General features: G+C 41.3%; 1 protein-coding gene across 2 annotated transcripts in view; it reads right to left on the bottom strand.

The window, feature by feature from the left end:
* ATP10A (ATPase phospholipid transporting 10A (putative)) overlaps positions 1–3,865 on the bottom strand; it is a 271,184-nt gene extending 267,319 nt beyond the window's left edge. The window contains exon 1 of one of the 2 annotated variants that reach the window (XM_027856633.1): positions 2,539–3,865. In XM_027856633.1, coding sequence (XP_027712434.1) covers positions 2,539–3,044 — 506 coding nt within the window. In that variant the 5' untranslated portion in view covers positions 3,045–3,865. The remainder of the gene's footprint in view (positions 1–2,538) is intronic. The other variant, XM_027856634.1, reaches the window with a different exon arrangement.
* Between the last annotated feature and the right edge of the window lie 19,542 nt (positions 3,866–23,407).

Below are 23,407 nucleotides of genomic sequence, written 5' to 3'. Positions count from 1 at the left end.
GGCTTGGCATTCTATCCATTTCACCACTTAGATGCCCTTTAGAAAAGACCATGGAGTTCTGGTCCGATTCTCTACATAGCATCAATTCCTGAGAATTCTATGTTGATAAAATCCAAGACAACTCTTCAGTAAAGTTGGAGATGCTATCAGAAACTTCAGACTTATCCAGACTTCCAGGCCTGCCAAACACCAACCTCGACCCTCAGGAAGCTAAAGACAGGAAGTGGTGAGCTGTTGAGTGGGCAGTCACAACCTGACCTCTCCAATTGGAATTTTTCTGAGTTGATTTCCTGGGGAGATCCCCTAGGACAACTATCAATTTGCATAGAACCCTGAGGAAAGCCTTGTTCATACTGATCCTGATTTTGCAAAAAGGTTTTAGCTATCATCAAGCTAGCCTCAGGAATGTAGCATGTCCTGTGGTCAACCAGCCACAATCTGTAAAATGTTTGTCAATAGCTCCATACTAGGATGGACTAAAAGGTCAGTTTCTTACATCCGTATGGCATAGCATGAGCACATCCTGTTTTCTGACCCACTGAAAAGACGTGACAGAAATTTTCTGAGGTCTTTGGCATAGTTTTTAGTTAAGAAAGCATAAGGAACTAGTGGAGAGAGAAGCAGAGGAAAAATTAGCTGGTATTCTTACCAAAGATCAGGCCTCTTTCTAAAAAGTACAAGGGAAGAGGGAATCTGTGCAAGAGCAACTCCAAAGAATGTTTTCAAAACACCAAGATAGGAAAATCAAGTAAATAGGCTGCATTTCTCTGGGCTTAACTATTCCTAAAGCAAGCTGTGCAAAATAATGCTTAGTTGCTAGGTGGTCATGGCTTGCAACCTTAGCTAAGGTCTTGATCTGTCCAGGCCAGACAATAGTACTGTACAACCAAAGAAGGTCAGACTGCGGGTGGCTTTTTCTCCCAAAATCAAGAATGCAGATGTTATCTGCCAGATGTGTCCAACCTTTTCTTTTCTACTCTGAACTAGCCTGCAGACAGGAAACCTCACAGGCCTTTTTGACCTTGCTTACTAGGCACCTGTGCCACATGGGGGGGAAAACCACTCAGCTGGAAGAGGGGACAATGTTTAGTATTTTTGGAGTATGGTTTGTCATGGAGGAAGTAAAAAGGAGAAGGGGGAAAATGCAGAAAACTTAAATGGTGTAGAACCCCATGGGGTTGAGGAAGTACAACAACATCAGAAAGCAGTTGGAGATCTATTCTCAGCCATGGTCTTCCACTAATTATGTGACCTTGGGTAAGTCATCCAATCTCTCTCCGCCTCAACTTCTTCCTCTGTAAAATGAGCCAGTGAGATTTGACAATCTCTAAAGTTCCTTCCAGCTTTAAAACTAAACGATTCTAAACTTTCCTCAAGCTTTCAGCTATGGATGGAAAGTACTCCATGGAGAGGGAGTGGATCAGCAAAGACAGATAAGGAGCTAACCTAGGTAGGTGTCCCTCAGGAGCTGCATCTGAAAATCTTGAGAAACCTAGGAAGAGATGAAGGGAGTGAGGAGGTAACTGGGAAATTGGCAACCATCATGGATTAGACTATAGTAGGGACCCCAAAAAGGTTTGTTTTTGGAAGCATAAGATAAATCTTAACTTTTAGCTCTGGATGTGCAGGGCTGTAAGGAGAGCAGCCTTTTTTTTTTTTAAGAGTCTGAATTGGAGAGTTGGAAAAAATATGATAAAATGTTTTTGCATTGAGGATAGGTGAACGTGCAATAGGAAAAGGAATCCCCCTCTTATCATTTAAGAGATTAGACAGCCAAGATTGGAGTGAAGAGAGAAAGCAAGGTGGCATTTATCGACTGACCTCTTCAGGAAAGGTACCTGGTCCAAATGAGAAAGAGGGAAATGGGGCAGAAAATCTACTGTAGAACGTCTCCACCTGGCCCCCTCCACAAACCGCCAATGAAAAGTGGGCAGATACCACTTTCTGACACGTGTTACACATTCTTTCTGACTAGCTCACTGAAGAGGCAGCTGCAACAGTTTCAATCTCTATGTACTGAAGCGCTCCGTGTCCCAACAGGGGAAAAAAAGCCAATAACAAAAGAAAAAGCCCAGCCCGCGGGAAACCACTGTCACCAGAAACGGGAAAGGAAACTGTCTTCCAAGAAGGCCTGAGAAGCCCCAGAAAAAGGAAAAGGAGCCCTGAAGAGAGTCAAGAGCCCGGAGTCCTTCACACTGGGCACACACACGCGGCTGCATTCCAATGGGTTAGAGTCGCGGGAACAAACTTTCTAAACATTAAAACCTTCTCCCATTGCCACCACGCCCTACTCTGGGCGATAAAGGAGCAAATATCTGGACCCAAATGCTTAGTCGAACCCCTTCCTCAGGACCAAAACTGGGCAATGGAGGATGAAACAGATCGCTATCCCTCAATGTTTTTGCTGACCCCAATTTCAAGAAAAGGAGCGAAAAAAGCCATCCTTTAGATCTTCGTGCCTCAGGTCCAGTACCTACCCCGCCATCCCACCCCAGCAGCCAAGCTCTCCCTGCCCGTTCCTAGCTGTCCCTGGTTCACCTGCAGTAGACAAGGCAGTCCAGGTGGTTGATCTCGTGGTCCGAGCGGTGGCGGCTGTAATCCTCCCAAAGGTCCTTGATGGCGGTGACGGCCAGGATGAAGAGCACCGGCGCCAAGGCCAGCTCGGGCTGGAAGGCATTCAGGACAGGCACAAAGTTACACAGGGCGATTAAGACGAAGTACACGTTAGCCAGGCGATGAAACTGCTCAAAGAGGTTCTTGGGCAGGAAGGACAGTACAGTGTACTTGGTCGTCTTCAGCCGGTTGTCAGCCAGGTGCTGGGAGCCTCCCTGACTCCACCGCCACCGATGGGGAGCCCCTTTCACAGCTACATCGGGCTCCCCACCCCCCGGGGGCGGCAGCAGGTTGGAGCGCACAGTCCTGGTCTTGCTCTCCCTCCTTCGCCGGCGCCGCTGCTGCCTGTGTCTCCTCGGCTCCTCCTGCCCCTGATCCCCTTCTTCTCGTGCTGCTGTATTTTTCCTTCTCGCCCCTCCATCTGTCCCCATGGTCTCTAAAGCTTCCCCAGTTTGCTGCCCCAGAACACCCCGCTTCAGCCCCAAGGATGAGCTAAGTGGTCCGGGGAATACTTGCTACAACTTATCAGGCTAAAGCTCAGCCGGGAGCCTCTCTCTAGCAGTCACTCCCGCTCTCTTTTCTCTCTCTCTACCTCTCTTCCCCCCGCCCCCCTCCAGATCTGGGTGTGTACGTCCCGTACTCTCCCTACTCCAGCCTCTTAAGTGATCTTCATTATTCTCTTTCAACTCGGGGCTCCCAGCCCTTGGGTAGAGAAGGGTGGAAACGCCTCGCTCTGTGGGAGTACAGATACGAGTCCTCCTCCTCCCACCCTCACTCCTCCCTCCTCTCCCGCCTCCCCAGTTCCTGTACTCTGCTACAATCCCTCCTTCGTCCGCTGCTGCCACCTCCGCCCACACCACCCTGAGTTCAGACTGATCTCTCTTCGCTTGTAACTTTTTCTTCCTTCTTTCTTAAATTTGCAACTCGGGTGGCTGGCTGCAAGCCGCTGCGGCTGCCACGGCTGCTGCTGAAGGCGGGATTGAATGACTGTCCAGTTGTCTCTCCATGAGCCGGGGAGTCATACAAAGTAACCCTTGTACTACTGTACGTCACTTACCAACCCCTGGCTCTCGTTTCCGCTCAACTGCTAAAAAGTCGGGCACAAAGTCAACACACACGGAGAGACTCCCCCGCCTTCATCCCTAACCTACACCCCATCCCCAGCCCCACAAAAGCCTGCTCCACGGTGGAATAAAAACATCACTTCTGCCCACCAGGCGTGGGCTCAGAGAAAAGAAACATAATTGGAAACTTTAGGAAGATTCAGTTTCGTTTCTAAACAGCGTTAGTTAACTGACTCTCAGGACGTCCAAAATGTTTGGATCCTATCAAGATGAAAAAGTGGAAATGGGGACAAATACCCCTGTTGTCACCTAAGCTTTTGAAACCCAGTCATTCTGGCTTTTGGATGGCTCTTTGGGAAACATCGAGGATTGAAGTTCATTACAATGGAAAAGTGATGCAAATTATTGTTGTTTTTATAACCCTTATTTGTCTGGGAAATCGGAGAAGTCTGATTCCCTCGGTGATGCTCCTCAATTTTCCTCCATTAACCTTGCCCTTCTCTCGTCCTGAAGGTCCCAGCTGAATCTTCAGACTCCATAATTGTAACAAAGTAGCAATGGAGTTTCCCCACGCCCTTTCTTTTAATTTCTCTAAAGTGGAGTTAAATTGCCCTGGGGAGGGTGTTGGGCATGGGGAGTAAGGGGTGTGCCTGTGTGGGTGGGTTGGTAGGTGTGTTTAGGGATGGGAAAACAAACATCTGAAGAAGTTCAGTAGCCAAAGGTAGGTTTTGCTTGAAAGGAAGGAAGTTTTTTTCACCGTTCCAGATTGATGCCGATGAGATGTACCTCTATTTCCCTCCAATCTCCTTCCTTGCCCAGTAAATCCTATGATCTAATAAAAACAACATCCCAGTTGGTGACTCTGGCTGGGGTTTTAATCCGATTAAGGAAGTGTAATTGTAGATTGGCTTAAAATATGCGAAAAGAATTTTGGAGATGGAAAGGTTTAGTGAGTAAATTCTGACCAAAATGCTCTGTCTATATTCAATTGTAAATATCCTTACGTTTCAATTGGGAGGCCTGGAGGTTGGAGAACAAAGGTGGGATATAGACAATTACTGTCGCCATTTAGTGTTTGACAAGTGGATAGAAGGCCGGACTTGGAGTCTGGAAAATTCATCTTCCTGAGTTCTAATGTGGCCTCAGACACTTGCTAGCTGTGTGACCCTGGGCAAGTCACTTAACACTGGTCACCTCCATTTCCTTATCTGTAAAATGGACTGGAGAAGGAAATGGTGAACCACTCCAATCTCTCTCCCAAGAAAACCCCAGCGAATTTTTTCGAAGTTCAGTGAAGGCGTGCTTAGACTCTTAGTGATTGTGTGTGTGTACTTTTTACTTTAGAAACCCTCAGAGCTTTAAAGTTTAAGTCAGAAGACCTAAGTTCAAATCCTAGGGCTCCAACTTCCACCTTGTATGACCTTAAGCAAGCTCAGATTCCTCACCTGTAAATGAAATGAGGGGGTTGAGCTATTTGACCGCTACGATCCTTTTGGTTGCCAAATCTATGATCCTGTGCTTCAGAGTGTCTTTCTTCTTAGGATGGTTTCCCCATCTTGGATTTTGATAACAAGGGCTGCGTTTGACTAAGTACTTCTTTCTCATTTCATCCAGTGAGTTTTTTCTCCCCAAGATTTTTCAGTAGGCATGCTAAGGATGAGGCCTCCGAGTCCCAAGAGCTCCCCAGGGTTAACAGAAGCTAGCCTGAGTTCCTCCCTTCCTGGACTGAAGGATTTTCCGTTTTATAGCATCAGGAATCATCACTCAGGAGCCTGGGAAGCAGGTTTGCAGTTACCTCTTATTTCTCCCTCGTCTCAGCTCCAGAAGTAGGAGCCTAGACCCATAAGAGCCAGGACTAGAAAGGACATTTTTATTGCAGAAAAGCAGACAGGAATATCCCATTTCTGTGTCCACCTTAAAGAAATTCAACAGAGGTTGTTTAACGAACTTAATATATATTAAGCATGTACTTACTACTCAAAAGGCAGCACATTTCTGGTAAATCTTATATGGTAAAATAAATTTGAAATTTTAAAATATATATCACAAGATTAAGAACAACTTGTCAATAAAATTCTAGAATAAGCTTGTTTTCCCTTTTAAAACTCATATTTTTTTAATTCCAGCATAATACCATTTTAAAAAATTCAGTACTTACCCAGTAGATCTTAATCTGTTCGCCCTTCTGTACAGTGCCTTCCCCCCTTCCCATGAAAGATTCAGGACAGTTAAGATAAGAAAAAACTCAAAAATATACTTTTCATGCCTTTCCAACAGCAGGCCATTTTAAGAGATTCCTTCTGCCAATAGTACAGTCTATGAATGTATTGTTTACATAGAGAATACCCGAGAATAGTACAATCTTCTGTTTGCACAAACCACTCATCCATTAGACTTCCCACTGGCTTTACAGGAACTCCCCACATTTCCCTTAGATCACTCTGCTCCTGAGTTTGTTCACTCCTTGCTGCTGCCTTTTAATATCCCTTGTTGTTCAGTCATTCCAGTGCTGTCTGACTCTTTATGATCCCATTTGGGGTTTTCTTGGCAAAGATACTGGAGTGGTTTGCTATTTCCTTCTCCATTTTTTTACAGATGAGGAAGCTGAGGCAAAGAGGGTTAATTGACTTGCCCAGGGTCACATAGCTGTTAAGGTCAGATTTGAACTCAGGAAGATGAGTCTTCCTGACTCCAGGCCCTGCAGTCTATCCACTGAGGAACCTAGCTGCTCTTTTGAATCCCTACCTCCCTTCAAAGCTTAGACTAGGCATCACCTGCTACATTGCAGCCTTTATTAATCTAAACCCTAGAATTACCTTTTATTTATTTTGTAACAGCACCCTCCTCACCAAGGTGGGTATGGGTGGTTTTCCTGAAGGACAGCCCTGAGATAGCAAGTGTAGAAAGATATGTCTACAATTGGGTGGGAGATCTCTGAGCCAATGAAGATTGCTTATAGGAAGACTAGAAGTGGTGAAGGAGGTGGGAGAATGAAAGATGGGGGGAGGGGAGAGCAGAGAGAGAGAGAGAGAGAGAGAGAGAGATAGTGCATGAGCTCAAACTTTTGAATGGTTAACAGGAATTCCTTAGAATGACAAGCATGTGGGGCAAGCTGCACCCAGTATGTCTTTTGATTCTTAGTGCCTATACCCACAGAGACTTTGAAGAAAATACTTCTTGGACTAGATTGTTCTCTCCTTGGTTGAGCTGAGATTTCATTTGGCTCCCAAATTGAAGAGCCCACTTATTCCATGTATTCTGCATTTACACTTATTTGTATGACTCTCCCCACCCATTTGTTTTGCTATTTGTCTTGATAAATGTTTCCTTGCTACCTGAGATTGTCTTTTATGTTGTGTTTGTCATTCATTTTCAAAGAGAACCGTGGCATCAGGGAGATGATGACATGACTTGCAATTGACTTTGATTTGAATAAGGGAGGGCTGTTCAAGGTCGCCAGCCTCCCTTTCTCCTCCAGAGCCATCTGGGTCTGGTGGCCAGATATTCATCAGGATGACTGGAGATGGCCCAGAATGCAGTGGGAGACCCTGGCCCTTTTAAGCTAAGGTCTTCACAGTGAGGCACTTTGAGTGAGGCAACCCCCATTCTATGAATTCTGTGAGTCAAGGGATGGACCGTTTAATCCAAAATAAAAAAATCAAACTGGGAGGGGAAGACCCTCAGGGCTGCTGGCCAAAAGAGAAACAGTTACTATTTACATTTGCTCTGAGGCTGTTGGGCCCAAAAAAGGAGCATGAAGTGGTGCTTGGGCAAGAACCTATTGTTGTCTAATCTATGAGCTCCTGAGTGAATTGGGTTTAAGGCTTGATCTTTGAGAAAGAAATCTAGTCAGTAAACCCGGGAGAGGGTGAGGTGATTCTTAGAGGCAGCCAGGTGGCTCAGTGGATAGAACATTTGGGTCAGAATTCAGGAAGACTTATGTTAAAATATGGCCTCAGACACTTACTGTGTGATCCTGGGCAAGTCACTGCTTTATTTCTGTTTGAAGAAGGAAATGGCAAAGTACTTCAGTATATTTGCCAAGAAAGCCCATGGTCAGTATTAGCAAGCTATGGTCTCAGGATCACGATGAGTGGGGCAGGACTGAACAACAGCAGCAAAGGTAACCCTTAGTCTTAGGAATGACTACTTCCTCTTTGTAGTGACCCAGGAAAGACTATGCTTTATGCTAAAGCCCCAGAAGAGCATTATAACCCTGACTACAAATAGCTGACCTGTAGAAGGATAAAACTCTAGCCTAATTCCCCTTTTGTAGTAAGATCATGGAGGAGTGAGCATTCAACCATGACCCTCTGCCTTCTCTGTCTTCCCCCACCTCCAAGAGTGGAATCCAGTCTTCCTGGCCTCTGAGTAAGTCAAATGCCTGTATCCCCATGACACCAGTCTTTTCTTATTAGATAATGATTCCTCTATTTATCTATCTATCTATCTATCTATCTATATATATATGTAGTTTCCTCTGATAGAATGTAAGATGCTTGAGGTAGAAACTGTATTACTCACTTCTTTTTATTCCTAGTGATAAGCACAATGTCTAGCAGGTAGCAAGTGCTTAAAGTGTGTATTGATTTCAATACTTCTATTGAAAATCACCACAATTTCAAATTTTTTTTGCAAGAAGTTTCTCTGATAAAGGCCTCATTTCTCAAATATATATGGAAATGAGCCAAATTTGTAAAAATAAGAGCCATTCCTCAGTTGATAATTGGTCAAAAGATATCGACAGTTTTCAGAAGGAAAAATCAAAACTATCAATAGTCAGATAAAAAAGGGTCTAAATCACTGATTAGAGAAATGAAAATTAAAACAGCTCTAAGATAGTACCTCATACCTATCAGATTTGCTAACATGACAGAAAAGGAAAATGATAAGTGTTAGAGGGGATGTGGGAAAACTGGGACACTAATATCACTAATATGCTATTGGTGGAGTTATGAACTATTTGAACAATTTGGAACTACAACTAAAGTGTGAGGGACTGTCTGATGTTGGCAGTTGCCAGTTGGGCGCTGTGGCAAGAGTAGGGTAAGATCTGGGTATTTGAAAGTCGAGGCAGGGGCTGTGGTAGGCGGAGTCGTGGTGGACTGGGATGGGCTGGGTACGGAGAAGCCCTGAGGCAGTGGGCAGTGCTATGTGAGATAAGCTGGGTGCAAGGAAGTAGCTGAGCTTGTGCTCCTGAGGCAAGGGGCGGTGCCACGTGGGAGTGGGATGGCAGAGGACTGAGTTCCCTTTGCTTAGTCCCCTCCCTATATGCAATGGCAACCCCAGATGCCTCCTGTGACCTTCCTGACTTCCTGGGTCCCTTTGTGTAGCACTGACCCCAGACTCCTCCTTCCTGTGTCCTTCTTGACTTCCTAGGTCACGTACTCTGTCTATGCACTAATCCCAGACGCCTCCTTCCTATATCCGGTCCTAGCCTCCTACGTCACTCCCTCTCCCTTGGTGTGCTAAACTCAGACAGCCCCTTTCGGTATCTGACCCTACAATCATTGGCTAGTAAGCGGGCTGAGAAGGAGGGGCTAAGTAGGTATTTAGGAACGAGCATGGTCAGATCACGCGCTCTCTCTTGGCTCCTGCTCTGTTGCTCTGGCCTTCCTGCTTGGCCTTGCTGTGATGGCTTGCTGTGATGGCCTCTGAATAAAGCTCTGGTGTTGGCGCCTCCCGATGGCTCATCTCTGTGTGTTTATCCGGTTGAGGACCGAAGACTGATGATTGAGTATGACTCTGGCAGCCTGCTCCTTATAGGAGGAGTGTTCGGCGCAGCCAGCATAAGGTCGGCACGGCTGGTACACCAAAGGACTATAAAACTGTGTGTACCCTTTGACCCAGCAATACCATTACTAGATGTGTACCCCAAAGAGATCAAAGAAAAAGGAAAAGGACTTATAGGTACAAAAATATTTATAGCAGGTTTTTTTTTTTTGTGGTGGCAAAGAATTGGAAATTAAGGGAATACTAATCAATTGGGGAATGGATGAACAAATTGTAGTATATGATTGTGATGGAATACTATTGTGCTTCAAGAAATGATGAGCAGGATGGTTGCAGAAAAAACCTGGGAAAGCTTATAGAAACCTGGGAAAGCAAAGGGAAGAAAGCAAAACCAATAGAACATTATACCTAGGAAGGGAAATATTTTTATAATGATCAACTGTGGAAGTCTTAGCTACTGTGATCAAGACAATGACCCAAGACAATTCCGAAGGACTTATAATGAAAAATGCTATCCACCTCCAGAGAAAGAACTGATGAACTCTGAATGTAGACTGAAACATACTTTATAAACTTTATTTTCATTATTTTATTTTGTTTATGTTTTATTTTGCAACGTGGCTATTATGGAAATATGTTTTGCATGATCTCACATGTATAATTGATATCAAATTGTCTTCTCAAGTGGGGGAGGTGCAGGAGAAAGCAAGAGAATTTGGAACTCAGAATTTTAAAAAGTAATTGTCAAAATGTTTTATATGTATTTGGGAAATATTTAATGAAATATGTCAAAATAATTTTTAAAAAGAAAATCACAATTTCAATGGAAGAAGTCATGCTCTGCTCCCTTTAAGAATTCTCTTATAACTGAACTGATCCAACCATTCTGGAGGTCAATTTTAAACTATGCCCAAAGGGCTATGAAACTATGCCCAAAGGGCTATGAAACTATGTATACCCTTCAAGCTAGCAATACTACTACTCGGACTGTATCCCACAGAGATTAAAAAAAAAGAGGGAAAAGGACCCACATGTACAAAAATATTTATAGTGGCTCTTTTTTATGGTGGAAAAGAATTGAAAATTGAGGGGATGCCCACAATTCGGGAATGGCTGAACAAGTTGTGGAATATGAATGTAATGGAATATTATTGTGCTATAAGAAATGATGAGCAGGCAGACTTCAGAAAAACCTGGATAGACTTTCATGAGCTGATGCTGAGTGAAGTGAGCAGAACCAGGAGAACATTGCACACAGTATCAGCGACATTGTATGATGACCAACTTTGATAGACTAAGCTCCTCTCAGCAATGCAATGATCTAAGATAAAGGTGCCTGCAGCCTTAAGGTCTCAAATGAGGCCCTTTGGCTGAATGCAGACTTCACAGAACAGAACCCTTTAATGAAGGGATTTGTTCTGTAAAACCTGAACTCAGTCAAAAGGCCACACCCATATATGGGATATGGATGGTAGTTAAGGGGTGCTAATTCCTGATGATTATCTGAGTTTCTTTTCTTTCTTTCACTATCCAAGTTGAATCAGGTTTCACATAATACTATTCTTCATTTGTAATGTTTCATGGATTATGTCCTTTCCATTTCCTCAGCCTAAAACCATCCCCTAGATTATGGTAATAGCCTCTAACCTTCCATCCATTCCAGCAATCTTTCCCAGATTCAGTACATCCTATACTGTTAGGGGCAGGCCTGACACCAACTAGTGCCCACTTAATTTAGGTTTCATATTAGGATGATGATGCATTGGTAGGTTAAAACAAAAGGGGTTTACTTGCAGAGAAAGGATATCACCAGGGATACTATGGCATTTAGCTTCAGATTATGCAGATATGACCTCACTCACCTCTTTGTGGAAACTCAAGAAATTCACAAAGAGAGATTTATATGGGTGGGACTTTTTATGCCCTTAAGTGACCAGGAAGCTGTATGAAGGTTGGCAGGGGTCAATCAGTTCCTGGAGAAAGCTTTGTCATCTTTTAGGAAATATTAATCTGTTTTTGGGGCAGGAGGCATGGGTTTAACTCATGTGGGGGTAGGGGTGCAAGAGGCACCTATGTTACGGTAGAACAGAAGAGGTTCAGGGAAACCTTGGTAGAAATTAGTCCTATCACATAAACATTATTGCCAGATTAATTTCCCCTCTCCCCAATATTTTTTTCTGCCACTTCAAATTCAACTTGTCCAACACTGAAGTGTTATATTTCTCTCTCCATAAACTTACTGTTCCTTCTGGACTTCTACTTTTATATGTACATATTGTTTCCTCTGTTAGAATATAAGATTATTTGTACATGATACCACTATTTACCCTTCTTCTCATTTTAGAACCATTGTTGTAATATAGATCCTTTCCTCTTTCTTGTTTCTCAAATTATTTGTAAGGCTCCTTCCAAAATATTTTTTGCATTCATCCTCTCCTTTCTATGCTCATTGACACTACCCAAATACAGACACTCCCACTACCCCCTTAGCTCTCACTGGAGTAAAGCAATAGCCTCCTGTTTTCTGTTTCTACTCTCCCATCATCTCACCTAATCTATTATTTGATGAGTGACAGATTTATTTTCCTTATTTGGAGATCTGATCATGTGATTCTTCTGTTCAAAGTCTTTTAATGACTCCACATTGCCAACCAAAAACCTCCCATTTAAGCCCACCCATAATCTGGTGCTACTCTATATTTCTGGCCTGATACTACTGTTTTTCATGCACTCCAAGCTCCTGTGAAACTAGAATCTTTGTTTTCACCACATGTATATTCCATTTTTGTGCCTTTGTTCATAATCCCTGAATACTGGATGTCCTCCTATCTTTCTACCCCTTTCCAACTGTTCAACTTCCACTTACTCTCTAATGTCCAAAACAAATATCAAATCCTCCTGGAAGTCTGTTCCAATCTCCCCAATCATCAATGACCTTTCCCACCTCTGCCATCACATGGTACTGAATGTACCTCTCTTACATACTTCTAATCTATTTGTGTTGTATTCTTACTACCCTGTGTGATCTAGGGCAAATCATTCTCATTGGGCCTCAGTTTCCACATCTGTAAAATAAGAAGGTTGGACTAGATAGCCCTAGGTCCGTTGCAACTGGAAATCTATAATCTTATGATCTTTAAACTATGTGTCATAACACTATCTAATGGAAAGTAGGCAGTGAGCTCCAGGAGGACAATAGTTATAGCTTATCTAATACTTGTGTCACTCCTCTCAAAGGTTCCCTCCCTAGTTAGCACAAGTCAAGTCAACAAGTATTAAATATTAGTCACCTGTATGTACCAGGCACTGTGCTAAGGTTAGGGATACAAAAAAAAAAGGCAAAAATAGCCCCTGCCTTCAAGGAGCTCACAGTCTAAGGGGGAAAGGGGGAGAGACAAAATGCAAAAGTTATGTATAAACAAGATATTTATATACGTAGGATAAATTAGAGATCTTTGCAGAGGGAAGGCACTAACATTAAAGGAGACATAAAGGCTTCTTGTGGAAGATGGGATTTCAACTGACTTCAAGGAAGCCAGGAGTGGAGTCTAGGAGTTGGAGAATTTCAGGTATTGTGGCTAGCCAGTGGAAATTCACAATGCTCTGTAATAGTATTTACTAAATAAATGTTTTTTTTAATTGACAGACTAAAATGTTACTTTCGTTACTTCAATCCCTTGCTCAAGAATTCAAACTAGAGCCCCATCCCCCATCAGATAAACTAAAACTATTGAGATGAGGAATTTGAGGTCCTATCTTACTTGGCCAGCTACAATTAAGCAAGTCTACCTCTCATTATCCCCAAACACAGCACTGTGCTCCAGGTAAATTTCTTCCATCAGTCAATCAACAAGCATTTTTTTTTGCCAAAATAATTTTTAAAATTTTATTTAGTATTTAATTTTCCCCAGTTATATGTAAAAACAATTTTTAATTTGTTTTTAAAAACTTGAGTTCCAAATTCTCTCCCTTTCTCCCTCCCCACCCCTACCCGCATTGAAAAAGCAAGCAATTCAATATAGGTTATACATGTGTAGTCATGCAAAACATATCCATAATAGTCATGTTGTGAAAGAAAACAGACCAAAACAACTCAAGAAAAATAAAGAAAGTTAAAAAAAAAGTATATTTCAATCTGTGTCTAAAAGACACCACCAGTTCTTTCTCTGGGGATGTATTGCATTTTTCATCATAAGTCTTTCAGAGTTGTCTTGGATTGTTGTATTGTTGACAATACCTAAGTCGTTCACAGTTGATCATATTACAATATTGCTGTTACCTTGTACACAGTACATTGCACTTTGCATCAGCCCATGCAAGTCTTTCCAGGTTTTTCTGAGAGCATCCTGCTCATCATTTCTTATAGTACAATAGTATTCCATCATAATCACTAGTATTCCATCATAATCACATAGCACAACTTGTTCGGCCATTCCCCAGTTGATGGACATTCCCTCAATTTCTGATTCTTTGCCTCCAGAAAAGAGCTGCTAGAAATATTTTTGTACATGTAGGCCCTTTTCTTTTTTTTTTTTCTCTTCTGGGATACAGACCTCCTAGTGGTATTGCTAGGTCAAAGGTTATGCATGGTTTTATAGCCCTTTGGGCATAGTTCCAAATTGCTCTACAGAATGACTGAATCAGTTCACAACTCCACCAAACAATGCATTAATGTCTCATTTTTCCCACATCCTCTCCCACATTTGTCATTTACCTTTTCTCAACAATTTTTTCTTTTTCTTTTTTTTTTACTATATGTGTATATATATATATATACATACATATATATGTGTGTATATATATACATATATATATTGCAAAGCAATTGGGATTCAGTGACTTGTCCAGGGTCACACAACTAGTAAGTATCAAGTACCTGGTCTGATATCAGATTTGAGCTCAGGTCCTCCTGACTCCAGGGCCAGTGCTCTATCCTCTGCACCACCTAGCTGCCCTTCAACAAGCACTTTTTAAGTCTTCCTATGCTCCAGGCACTGCGCTAAGTGCAGGGGATACAAAGAAAGGTATAACCAGTCTTTGCTCTCAAAGAGCTCACATTTTAATGCAGAAGATAGTAGTTGTTGTTCAATCCTTTCAGTCATGTCCTGACTCTTCATAACCCCGTTTGGGATTTGCTTGGAAAAGATACTAGAGAGGTTTGCCATTTCCTTCTCTAGCTCATTTTACAGATGAGGAAACTGAAGGGTTTAAATGATTTGCCCATGGCTACATAGCTAGTAAGTGTCTGAGGCCAGGTTTGAACTTAGGTCTTCCTAACTGTAGACCCTGTGCTCTATCCATAGTGCCACTTAGCTACCTCTAGGCGGAAAGAATCCTGGGACTGGGTATCAGAAGTTGACTCTCTTCCTGGCTTTTCCACTAACTAGTTTTGTGACCTTGAACCCTTGTAGATCTAATGTCCTTTAGTTTTCTGTTTCCTTAGTAGCCGCCACATGTGAGGCAATAATGCTCAATAATTACTTAAGTTATCATGGTCCAAAACTGAGTTTTCCTTCAATTTATCTGCATTAATTTGGTCTTATACATATGAATGCCTTAGGTGTTCTTCTCTTTCTAATGCTTCCCACTTTGCAATGTGAAAATCAGCCCCTAAGAAGGAGAAAAGGGGATTCTATGAGCTTTGATACCAGAGAAGTTTGGCACCAGTAATGTATGGATTAACACAACCAATAAAATCATTAAGAAACTATTATAATAATAAATAGATGTTGAAAAGAGGTATAATCTGTAATTCATCTCTTTAATTCATCCAACTTAATTGTATAATGACCTGATAATGTGAATAAGTGATGATGATGATCCAATTCTTCTCAATGCCAAATGGTAGAGGATGTGGCTAGAGGAAAATGAAGATGTAAGACTAGGAAACTACTGGCTGGTTGATGGAAATTGCTGGGGGAAAGGGGATGGATTCCAGAGGAGGAGTAGCAGAGCCAGATTTGAGAGAAGGAAGGAGGAGTTTTGCTAAAACATTCAATCAGTTGCACTGGGACTGAAACAACAGATGACTTTCTTTGGCAAGAGAAACAACTGAACATTTACAGCGTGATTAAATTTTAGGAAGAGCTTAGATATGCACTACAACCTACAGTACAACTTGGGTAAAAAGATAACTTCATAAATCCTCCTGTTTGTGTAGGCACTGTGTGATAGGATGTCTAGACTATCCCCATTTGTCTTGACTTTTGTCCTGCCACTGAACTTTGATGACTCTGGAAGAGAGAATGAGGCTGACAACTTTGTGCAACTCTGCCTCACTTTAATCCTATTCATGCTCTAGTTAAGACCTCACCCAGGGATGTCATTGCTCTTCTTTGAAAACGAAAGACAAACAATATAGTTTCAGGTATAGAATTAGTAGCTATCTGTGTCTAACTCAGGGTTTGATTAGTTTTTGTTCCGAGGTTTTGTGGTCTTTGTCTTCTAGCTTAGTTCTTTTATTTTTTTGTCGGACATATGCCATTTCTCCTATTTGAATGTAACATTGCTGGTACTGTTATTTCCATGAATATGAATGTTTTAATCAAGTTCAGAAGTTTATCAAATAAAAGACAATTTTAAAAATTGAACCACCCAAAATATTGAAGTTACAGGAGGAAGGTATGGAATCCCCATTAAAAAAAAACAAACAACTTACCATATGAGATAAATTGGTTTCATTAACATTTTCTGAAAGGTCAGTGACATTCAGGGGTGTGCTGGGAAATGATTAACAACTGACTCTCTAGAAAAAAAATATGCACAACATACATTTAAGTTTAATTGGCATTATTAATATTTTCCCCATCATTTTAAGTATAGACAATTAATAAAACAACAAATCAAGTCCGGATCTATAGTTTACCAATTTCCTATGTGTAAATGACCACACTGAAAATTTAATAATGGGCTTTTGTGAGCAGTCAGCCAACTGCAGCATATCACTGGTTCCATTCTTTTTCTGTACCAATTGGCATTCTCATTTGAAATCCCAATATCAAAGGATTAATGTGCCAGCACTGCAGAAGTCTATTTTTAAAATACAATATGTGAAATACTTTAAATTGATTTGACTTTTTAATGATTTCAAAAATTGCCTTTACTATTTCACCCCAATCTTTCAGAATATAGTTTTATTCTACCTTATTTCCTTCTTAGTTTTGAGTTATGGCAGAATACAAGCAAAATTTTTTGTACGTGTGTGTGCGTGCATGATAAAATCACAGAACATTCAATTATAGGAGACTTAAAGGAAATCTACTCCAAGCCCACACACAGAAAACCATTCTTCAATATTAGTGACAAATGACCATTCAACTTGTGCTTGACTACATCCAGTTATGGAGAGCTCATTGATTTCTGAAGTAGTCTTTTGATTATTTAGCAGCAAAACTTAGTTTCCCTATGTAATGTTGTGAGTACTCATACCCAGTGAATCGTTACATTCTGAAATGAAGGCATCAACAAGCATCCTCTTTTGAGAAGATGGATACATTGACATTGACTAAGAAATATACACAGAATAGTTTTGTAATGGAGCACAACATGGAAAATCTCTTTCTATACTACCAGGTACTTCCAAGAGATAGTCAGAAAGACAGAATGAAAAGCAACCAGATATCACAGAAGGCTAGAATGCTGAATAAGATGTACTTGGCTTCATTAAGCTAATTAGGCCATTTCCCATTTCAGTGGGAAAGCTACAATGATGCTAAACTGTGCCAGAAAACCTAGTGTGCCAAGGAGCTGGCCCTGAAAGCTTGTTGCATTAAGCAAAGTAAGAGGAATCACAGAAGGCAAGAATTAGTTGATAAAGGGCAGCATGAACTAGGCAATGTGAACTCCCAACTGAAGGAAGGAATCAAAAGCAATGAGATACCTTGAGACTCAACCAATTCTTAATCCTGTTTCCTGGATGAGCATTTTCTTGGAAGAGTGCCTTAGAACTTTTGCCACTCACAAATCAACAAGGCTGTTGAATCAAAAAAAGAGTTTGTCAGGGGAAAAAGTTACCATCCCATGAAATCAAAGAACAGAAGAAACAGAGAAAAGACCTTATCTCTAGTTGATACCTCAATATGTGCATTTTACCAGGTGATATTCTTCAGTTAAATTCAACAAACATTTCTTAAGTTCCAACTTGAGGTGAAAAAGGCAGTATGCTCAATTCCAGGGATATGAAGATAAAAACCAAACCTCCCTTGCTTTAAAAGAATTTATATTCTCCAGGGGACTTGTCCACAGAATAAATAATTTAGATAGGGACTGATGGAGGCAAAGGAAAGATCCAGACAAAGTGCTTACGGTAAATTTAAAAAGAAAGAGAGCACTTTCAGCTGCAGGATTCAGTGAAGATTTCATGGAGTAGAAGCTGAGCCTTGAAAGAACTCTGAGAGACAGAAATGAGGAAGGAGGGCTTTCCAAGAAGGTGGTAGAGCTTATACAAGTGCATAGAAGTGCTAAATAGAGATTCAAATTCAGACAATAGTCCACTTTGATTAAAATGTAAAGGTCATCAAGGAGAATGCTGTGAAATAAGACTGGGGAAAAAATCCTTTTGTGGAAGTCCACAAACTCTAATCTAAATCTAGTCGATATTTTATCCTAGGGGAAATAGGGAGCCATTCAAAGTTTTGGAAAATTTTTTAGTTTAACTGGATAATAATCATGAGGAAAGGAGAGTGATGTATGATGAGGCTAGAAAGAAGAGTTGGAGCCAGATTGTGAAGGGTTTTAAATGCCAAATGAGACAATTTATAGATGATGTGTCGAATGAGTTAGTGAAACTTTAAGCTTTAAAACTTTATTACAAGCTTCATTAAACTTTAATAACTTAAAGTTTCACTAAAACTTTTGGAACACCTTGTATTTTATCTTAGGGGCAATAGAGAGCCAATATAGTTCATTGAGTAGAGGGATGATATGGTTAGATCTATGTTTAAGAAAAATCAGTTTAGAAGCTGGGTGGAGGATGAATTCTACTGAGGAATTACTTGAGAACTGCAATTAGAAGGCCATTGCAACAGCTTAGATGAGAAGTGATGAAATTCTGAATTGAGTCAGTGGTTGTGTTAAGTAGAGAAAAAGGATCAGACTCAACAGATGATGAGGGAAGTAGAAACAGCAAGATTTTGCAAATGATTCCATTTGTGGAGGGAGATTAAGGAGGCAAAGTTATGTTACAAACCTAGGAGACCTCCAAGACATCATGCAGTTTTGGAACTAAGAAGAGAGATTGGGATTGGATATACAGATCTTTGAGTCATCTACATGGAGAAGATAATTTAAATCCTTAGGAATTGATAAGGTAACCAAAAGAGAGAATGTGGAGAGAAAAGAGGACCAAACACAAAGCCTTTGGGGAACATCCACAGTTAGGGGGCAGGACATGGATGATGAGTCATGAAAAGAAACAGAAACAATGGTCACGCAGTTAAGAGAAAAACCAGAATAAAGCAATATTACTAAAACTTAGAGAGGAGAGACTTTCCCAGAGAAGGAAGTCATCAGCATCAAATGAAGTGGAAAAGTCAAGAAGGGTGAGGATTAAGAAATGGCCAACAGATATGACAATTAAATCACTGCTAATTTTGGAGAGACCTATTTCAGTTGAGTGATAAGGTTGGAGGCTAGGCTCACTTCTGATAACAGGTTCCCTCACCACCCTTTCCAATACACTTTCCAGTAACTTTTTTTTTTTAAGCATTCTCTCCACCAACTCATTGGTTGAAGTGGTATAGGAATCCTTGTACCCCATTGCTGCTTTTAGACTCTTTGTCTACCATCTTCAGTAAGCAACCTCTCCTATGGGGTTCATGCTATTCAAATTTATCACCCAAACCAGATTTTGGTGACTGTTACCTATTAACTGCAAGGACATTATCTGTTATCTTTCTTCAGTGACTTAGGTGACTGGTTTTTAGTCTCTCTCCTCCTAATCACCTACTTCAGGCTACATATTGATGTTTCTTCAAATGTTCTCATTTCCCAATTCCTCAATCCATTTGACCTGCTCCTCCACTTCGCTTCAACTACACATATAGATGGTTTTGCCATCACAAGTGTTCCAGTTCCTTGTTTGTGAACTCTAAAGTTTCTATGTCTGATCATAATTTTTAATCATTCAATTGTACCTATGCCTCACAACTTCTGACTCTGTTCTTTAATCTCACCATGACCTCCACTCCCTCCATCTCTTAGGTGTTTTCCTAGCCATTATCCCAGCTCTGCCTATGGGTTCTTCCCTTCCCTATCTCATACCCTTGTGAATCAGTTCAAATTTACATTATACTTTACACTCTAATTGCTTATCCCTTCTTCTATCTCTGATAATGCCCGGACAAAGCCCAGCCTTAGATTATTCACACTATCTACTTCCCATTTATGATAAATGGAAATGAAGGAAATCTCAGAACTGTGCTGATTGGGTCTAGTTCAAATTTACATTATCTGGTTTCAACTGGGTCTTCCTTGCCACCATTGCCTCCTCTCTAATCAGTTTACTCTCACACTTTCCACACTGACTGTTCCAAACCTGTCTCTGTTCAAGGATCACATGGCACACCTCCTCCCATCCTCTCAGTTCAGGATACTCCTTAATCTTTTATCAGAAAAAAGGGTGGGGCCATTGCTTCCCCTTCTTCACTTTTCTTCATTGTGTATCATTCAGACCTTTCCCCCTACTATCTCCTCCTTCACTCCAGTCTCAGGTAAAGAGATGTTCCTGCTGTTTGCTAAGGCCAACCCCTCTGCATCCATTCTTGATCTCACTGCCTTCCATCTTCAGCACATTTCCCTTTCTGTCTTGCCTGCTCTCTTATTTCAATCTCTCTCTACTGGTTCCTTCCTTGCTGCCTACAAACATGCTCAAGACTACCTTATCCTTAAAAAACCCTCAATGGATCTGATCATCCACACAGCATCATCCTGTAAAGCTATCATCTCCTCTCCTTTTCAGCTAAACTCCTAAGCCTTCTACCCTACAAGCCTTCACCTTCTCTCCTTAGTCTCTTCTAATCATTCTGCAAAGTGGCTTCCAACTCAATCATCCAATTGAAACTGCCTTCTGCAAAGTTATCAGTGCTCTCTTAATTGTCAAATCAAATGGCCTTTTCTCATCCTTTTGGATCCTCTCTGCAGGATTTGAAACTGTTCACTAACCTCTTGTGAATATTCTTTTCTTTCTCGATTTTTGTTCCAGGAAGAGACCTGAGGGGTTCAGGGTTCCCATGAAATGAGAACTCCACATGCTACATTAATGCTTCAGCAAGCAGTTTGTTGACAGGGAGGCTGTGTTAATCCAATTATATTACTGGTGCCAAACTTCTCTGGTTTAAAAATCTCATAATCCCCTTTTCTCCTTCTTGGAGCTGATTTTCACATTGCAAAGTGGGAAGCATTGGGAAGAGGAAAACACCTAAGGCCTACATCCGTATTAGAACCAACAAAGGTGGATAAATTGAAGTCGGGGAGGAAGTAGGGGATGTGAGGGCTGGAGTTGCCTAGTAGACTCGAGAAAATAAGCAACAAGGACAAGGATAGGCAGAACTACAATCAATCATACTCACAGGGAAAGGGATACAGTCACGTGTGGTGCTGAACCATCCCCCTATGAAAACAAACTTAACCCTCAGAGGTTATTATACCACTTTAAGGTCCAGGGATTGGGAGCCAGCTGTGAGGGAATGATTTCTCAAAAGGTGCAAATCGCTACCTACAGCTCCAGAAATAGGTACTGAAGTTATGAAAATAGGCACTTATGCAAATTATCACATTTCAGGAACAGTCATTTTCAGGGTAAATGGAAATGGTCACCAGGGACCTGGTAGCTTAAGAAATTACTTTCTTGAGGTGTCTGGGCTGCCTGTACTTCTTTATCAGAATGTGAGCTCCTTGAGGGCAGAAACTGATTTTGCCTTTCTTTGCATCTCTAGCACTTAGTACAGTGACTGATGCATATCAAGTCCTTAATAGGTGTTTGTTGACTGACTGGTGAGGAGTTGAAGAATGTGTGAGAGGAAAGGAAGGGGAGGCAATGAATACAGACAGCTGAGAAAGTGAGACCCGATAGAGGATTATTGCTTTGTGTGATGGAAGGTTCTAGTGAAGGGTTTTTAAGCATGCGAGAAGCTTGCATATGTTTAAAGGCAATACAGAAGGAAACAGTGAATGGGGAGAGAAGAAAGATTACAGAGAGAAAGGGGATGATTAAGATGCTGGAGAAGCTGGGAAGGGATGCATCAAGAGAGATTGGCCTGGGGAAGGAGCAGGGCTATCTCATTATTAGAATCTAGAGGAAAGGAAGAGTGATATCAAAGGGTTTTGAGATGCAAGTAAAGAGAGAAAAGAGAGGTTGTGTGGAAGGGGCAGATTTTTTTAGTAAAATTAAATGCAGGGTCCTTAGGGGTATGAAAGAGAAGAGAAGTTTGGAATAGCTTCTATGGAGAATGACATAGAGATCAAGGAGCAATCAAAGGATTGCCTTGCTGCAGTGACGGCCCAGGTGAAATTCGATAACATAAATTTAAGGCAGTTCAATCAAGAATTAGAAACCAGGGGGTAGCTAGGTGGTGCAGTGGATAGAGCACCGGCCCTGGATACAGGAGGACCTGAGTTCAAATCCAGCCTCAGACACATAAAAACACTTACTGGCTGTGTGACCCTGGGCAAGTCACTTAACCCCATTGCCAAGAAAAAAAAAGAATTAGGAACAGTTAGGAAACTATTGTAGGGTAGGGAGTGGTCAAGCTACAGAAAGGTAAAAAAAAAATGAGAAATGAGACCACTAGATTCAACAATTAAGAGCTCTGTGATGACCTTTATAGGATTACAGCTCTAGAGCCTCCAAGCCATCCAGTTCAATTCTCAGAAATGATTGACTTGCCCAAGGTGACACAGAGACTAAGCCTTAGGGAGAATCTGAATGCGGGTTTTCTCACTGCAGCATCATTGTTTATTTTTTTTTCCTTCGGTGAGGCAATGGGGGTAAGTGACTTGTCTAGGGTCACACAGCTAGTAAGTATCATGTGTATGAGGCCAGGTTTGTACTCAGGTCCTCCTGACTCCAGGGCCAGTGCTCTATCCATAGCACCACCTAGCTGCCCCAGCATCATTGTTTCTTCCCAAGCTTCCTCCTTCACCATTGAGAGACCAATTTCAGTAGCTTCTTGGAGTCAGAAGTCACAATACAAGGGATGGGGAAGTGAGTAGGTGCTGAAGAAGAAGGCTGACAACTCTAATTGTTTATAGGTGAAAGTGATCAGTGACGTGGGACAGTAGTTTGTTGCTTTAAAATTGTTTGGTTTTTGTTTTTTTTGCTTTGAAATTCTTATAACCTAAACCATGAGAATAAGTCAAGAAAAAGTCACAGGATCATTGTAAAGACAGACTATTCTTCTGTATGGAAGGAAATGCCAGGAATCTTTTCCATTGGGCTACTGCAATTGTTGTGGAATAAATTTCATCTGTTGTCATTTACACATATTAAGGGTGTTAGAGCCTAAGAACTGGGGTGCTGCATCTTCTCCCTCTGCCCTGAAGCCCCTGCGCTCTGGACCCATGCATGGTGGACCAGACCAGGTTCAAACCTTGAGAATCCTAATCACCTAGATGAGGTGGGTGGTATATCTTGCACTCCTTGCCTTGTTTTATTCTTCCTACTCTTTCCCTCTCTCCCCATTAATAGGAAAGATTAATTAAAGTTTAGTTTTTGGCTCATGTTACCAGTCATCTCCATTCAGGTATTAGGAAGACACTCAACATATGATATAAATCAAGTACTGGACAGGTATTTATTTCCTACACACAAAAGGATACTCAACCAAAAAAAAAAAGTCTCTTACAAGCATGCATTTACAGAAAAAAATAAAACCAAAACAAACCTCAGGCAATATTAACTTCTTCCTTCCTTCCTTCCTTTCTTTCTTTCTTTCTTTCTTTCTTTCTTTCTTTCTTTCTTTCTTTCTTTCTTTCTTTCTTTCTTTCTTTCTTTCTTTCTT

This window comes from Vombatus ursinus, unplaced genomic scaffold, assembly GCF_900497805.2.
Source record: "Vombatus ursinus unplaced genomic scaffold, bare-nosed wombat genome assembly UNPS02011591.1, whole genome shotgun sequence".
Taxonomy (NCBI): domain Eukaryota; kingdom Metazoa; phylum Chordata; class Mammalia; order Diprotodontia; family Vombatidae; genus Vombatus; species Vombatus ursinus.
The sequence above is the reverse complement of the archived record's forward strand: the minus strand, read 5'-3'. Positions and strand labels throughout refer to the sequence as shown.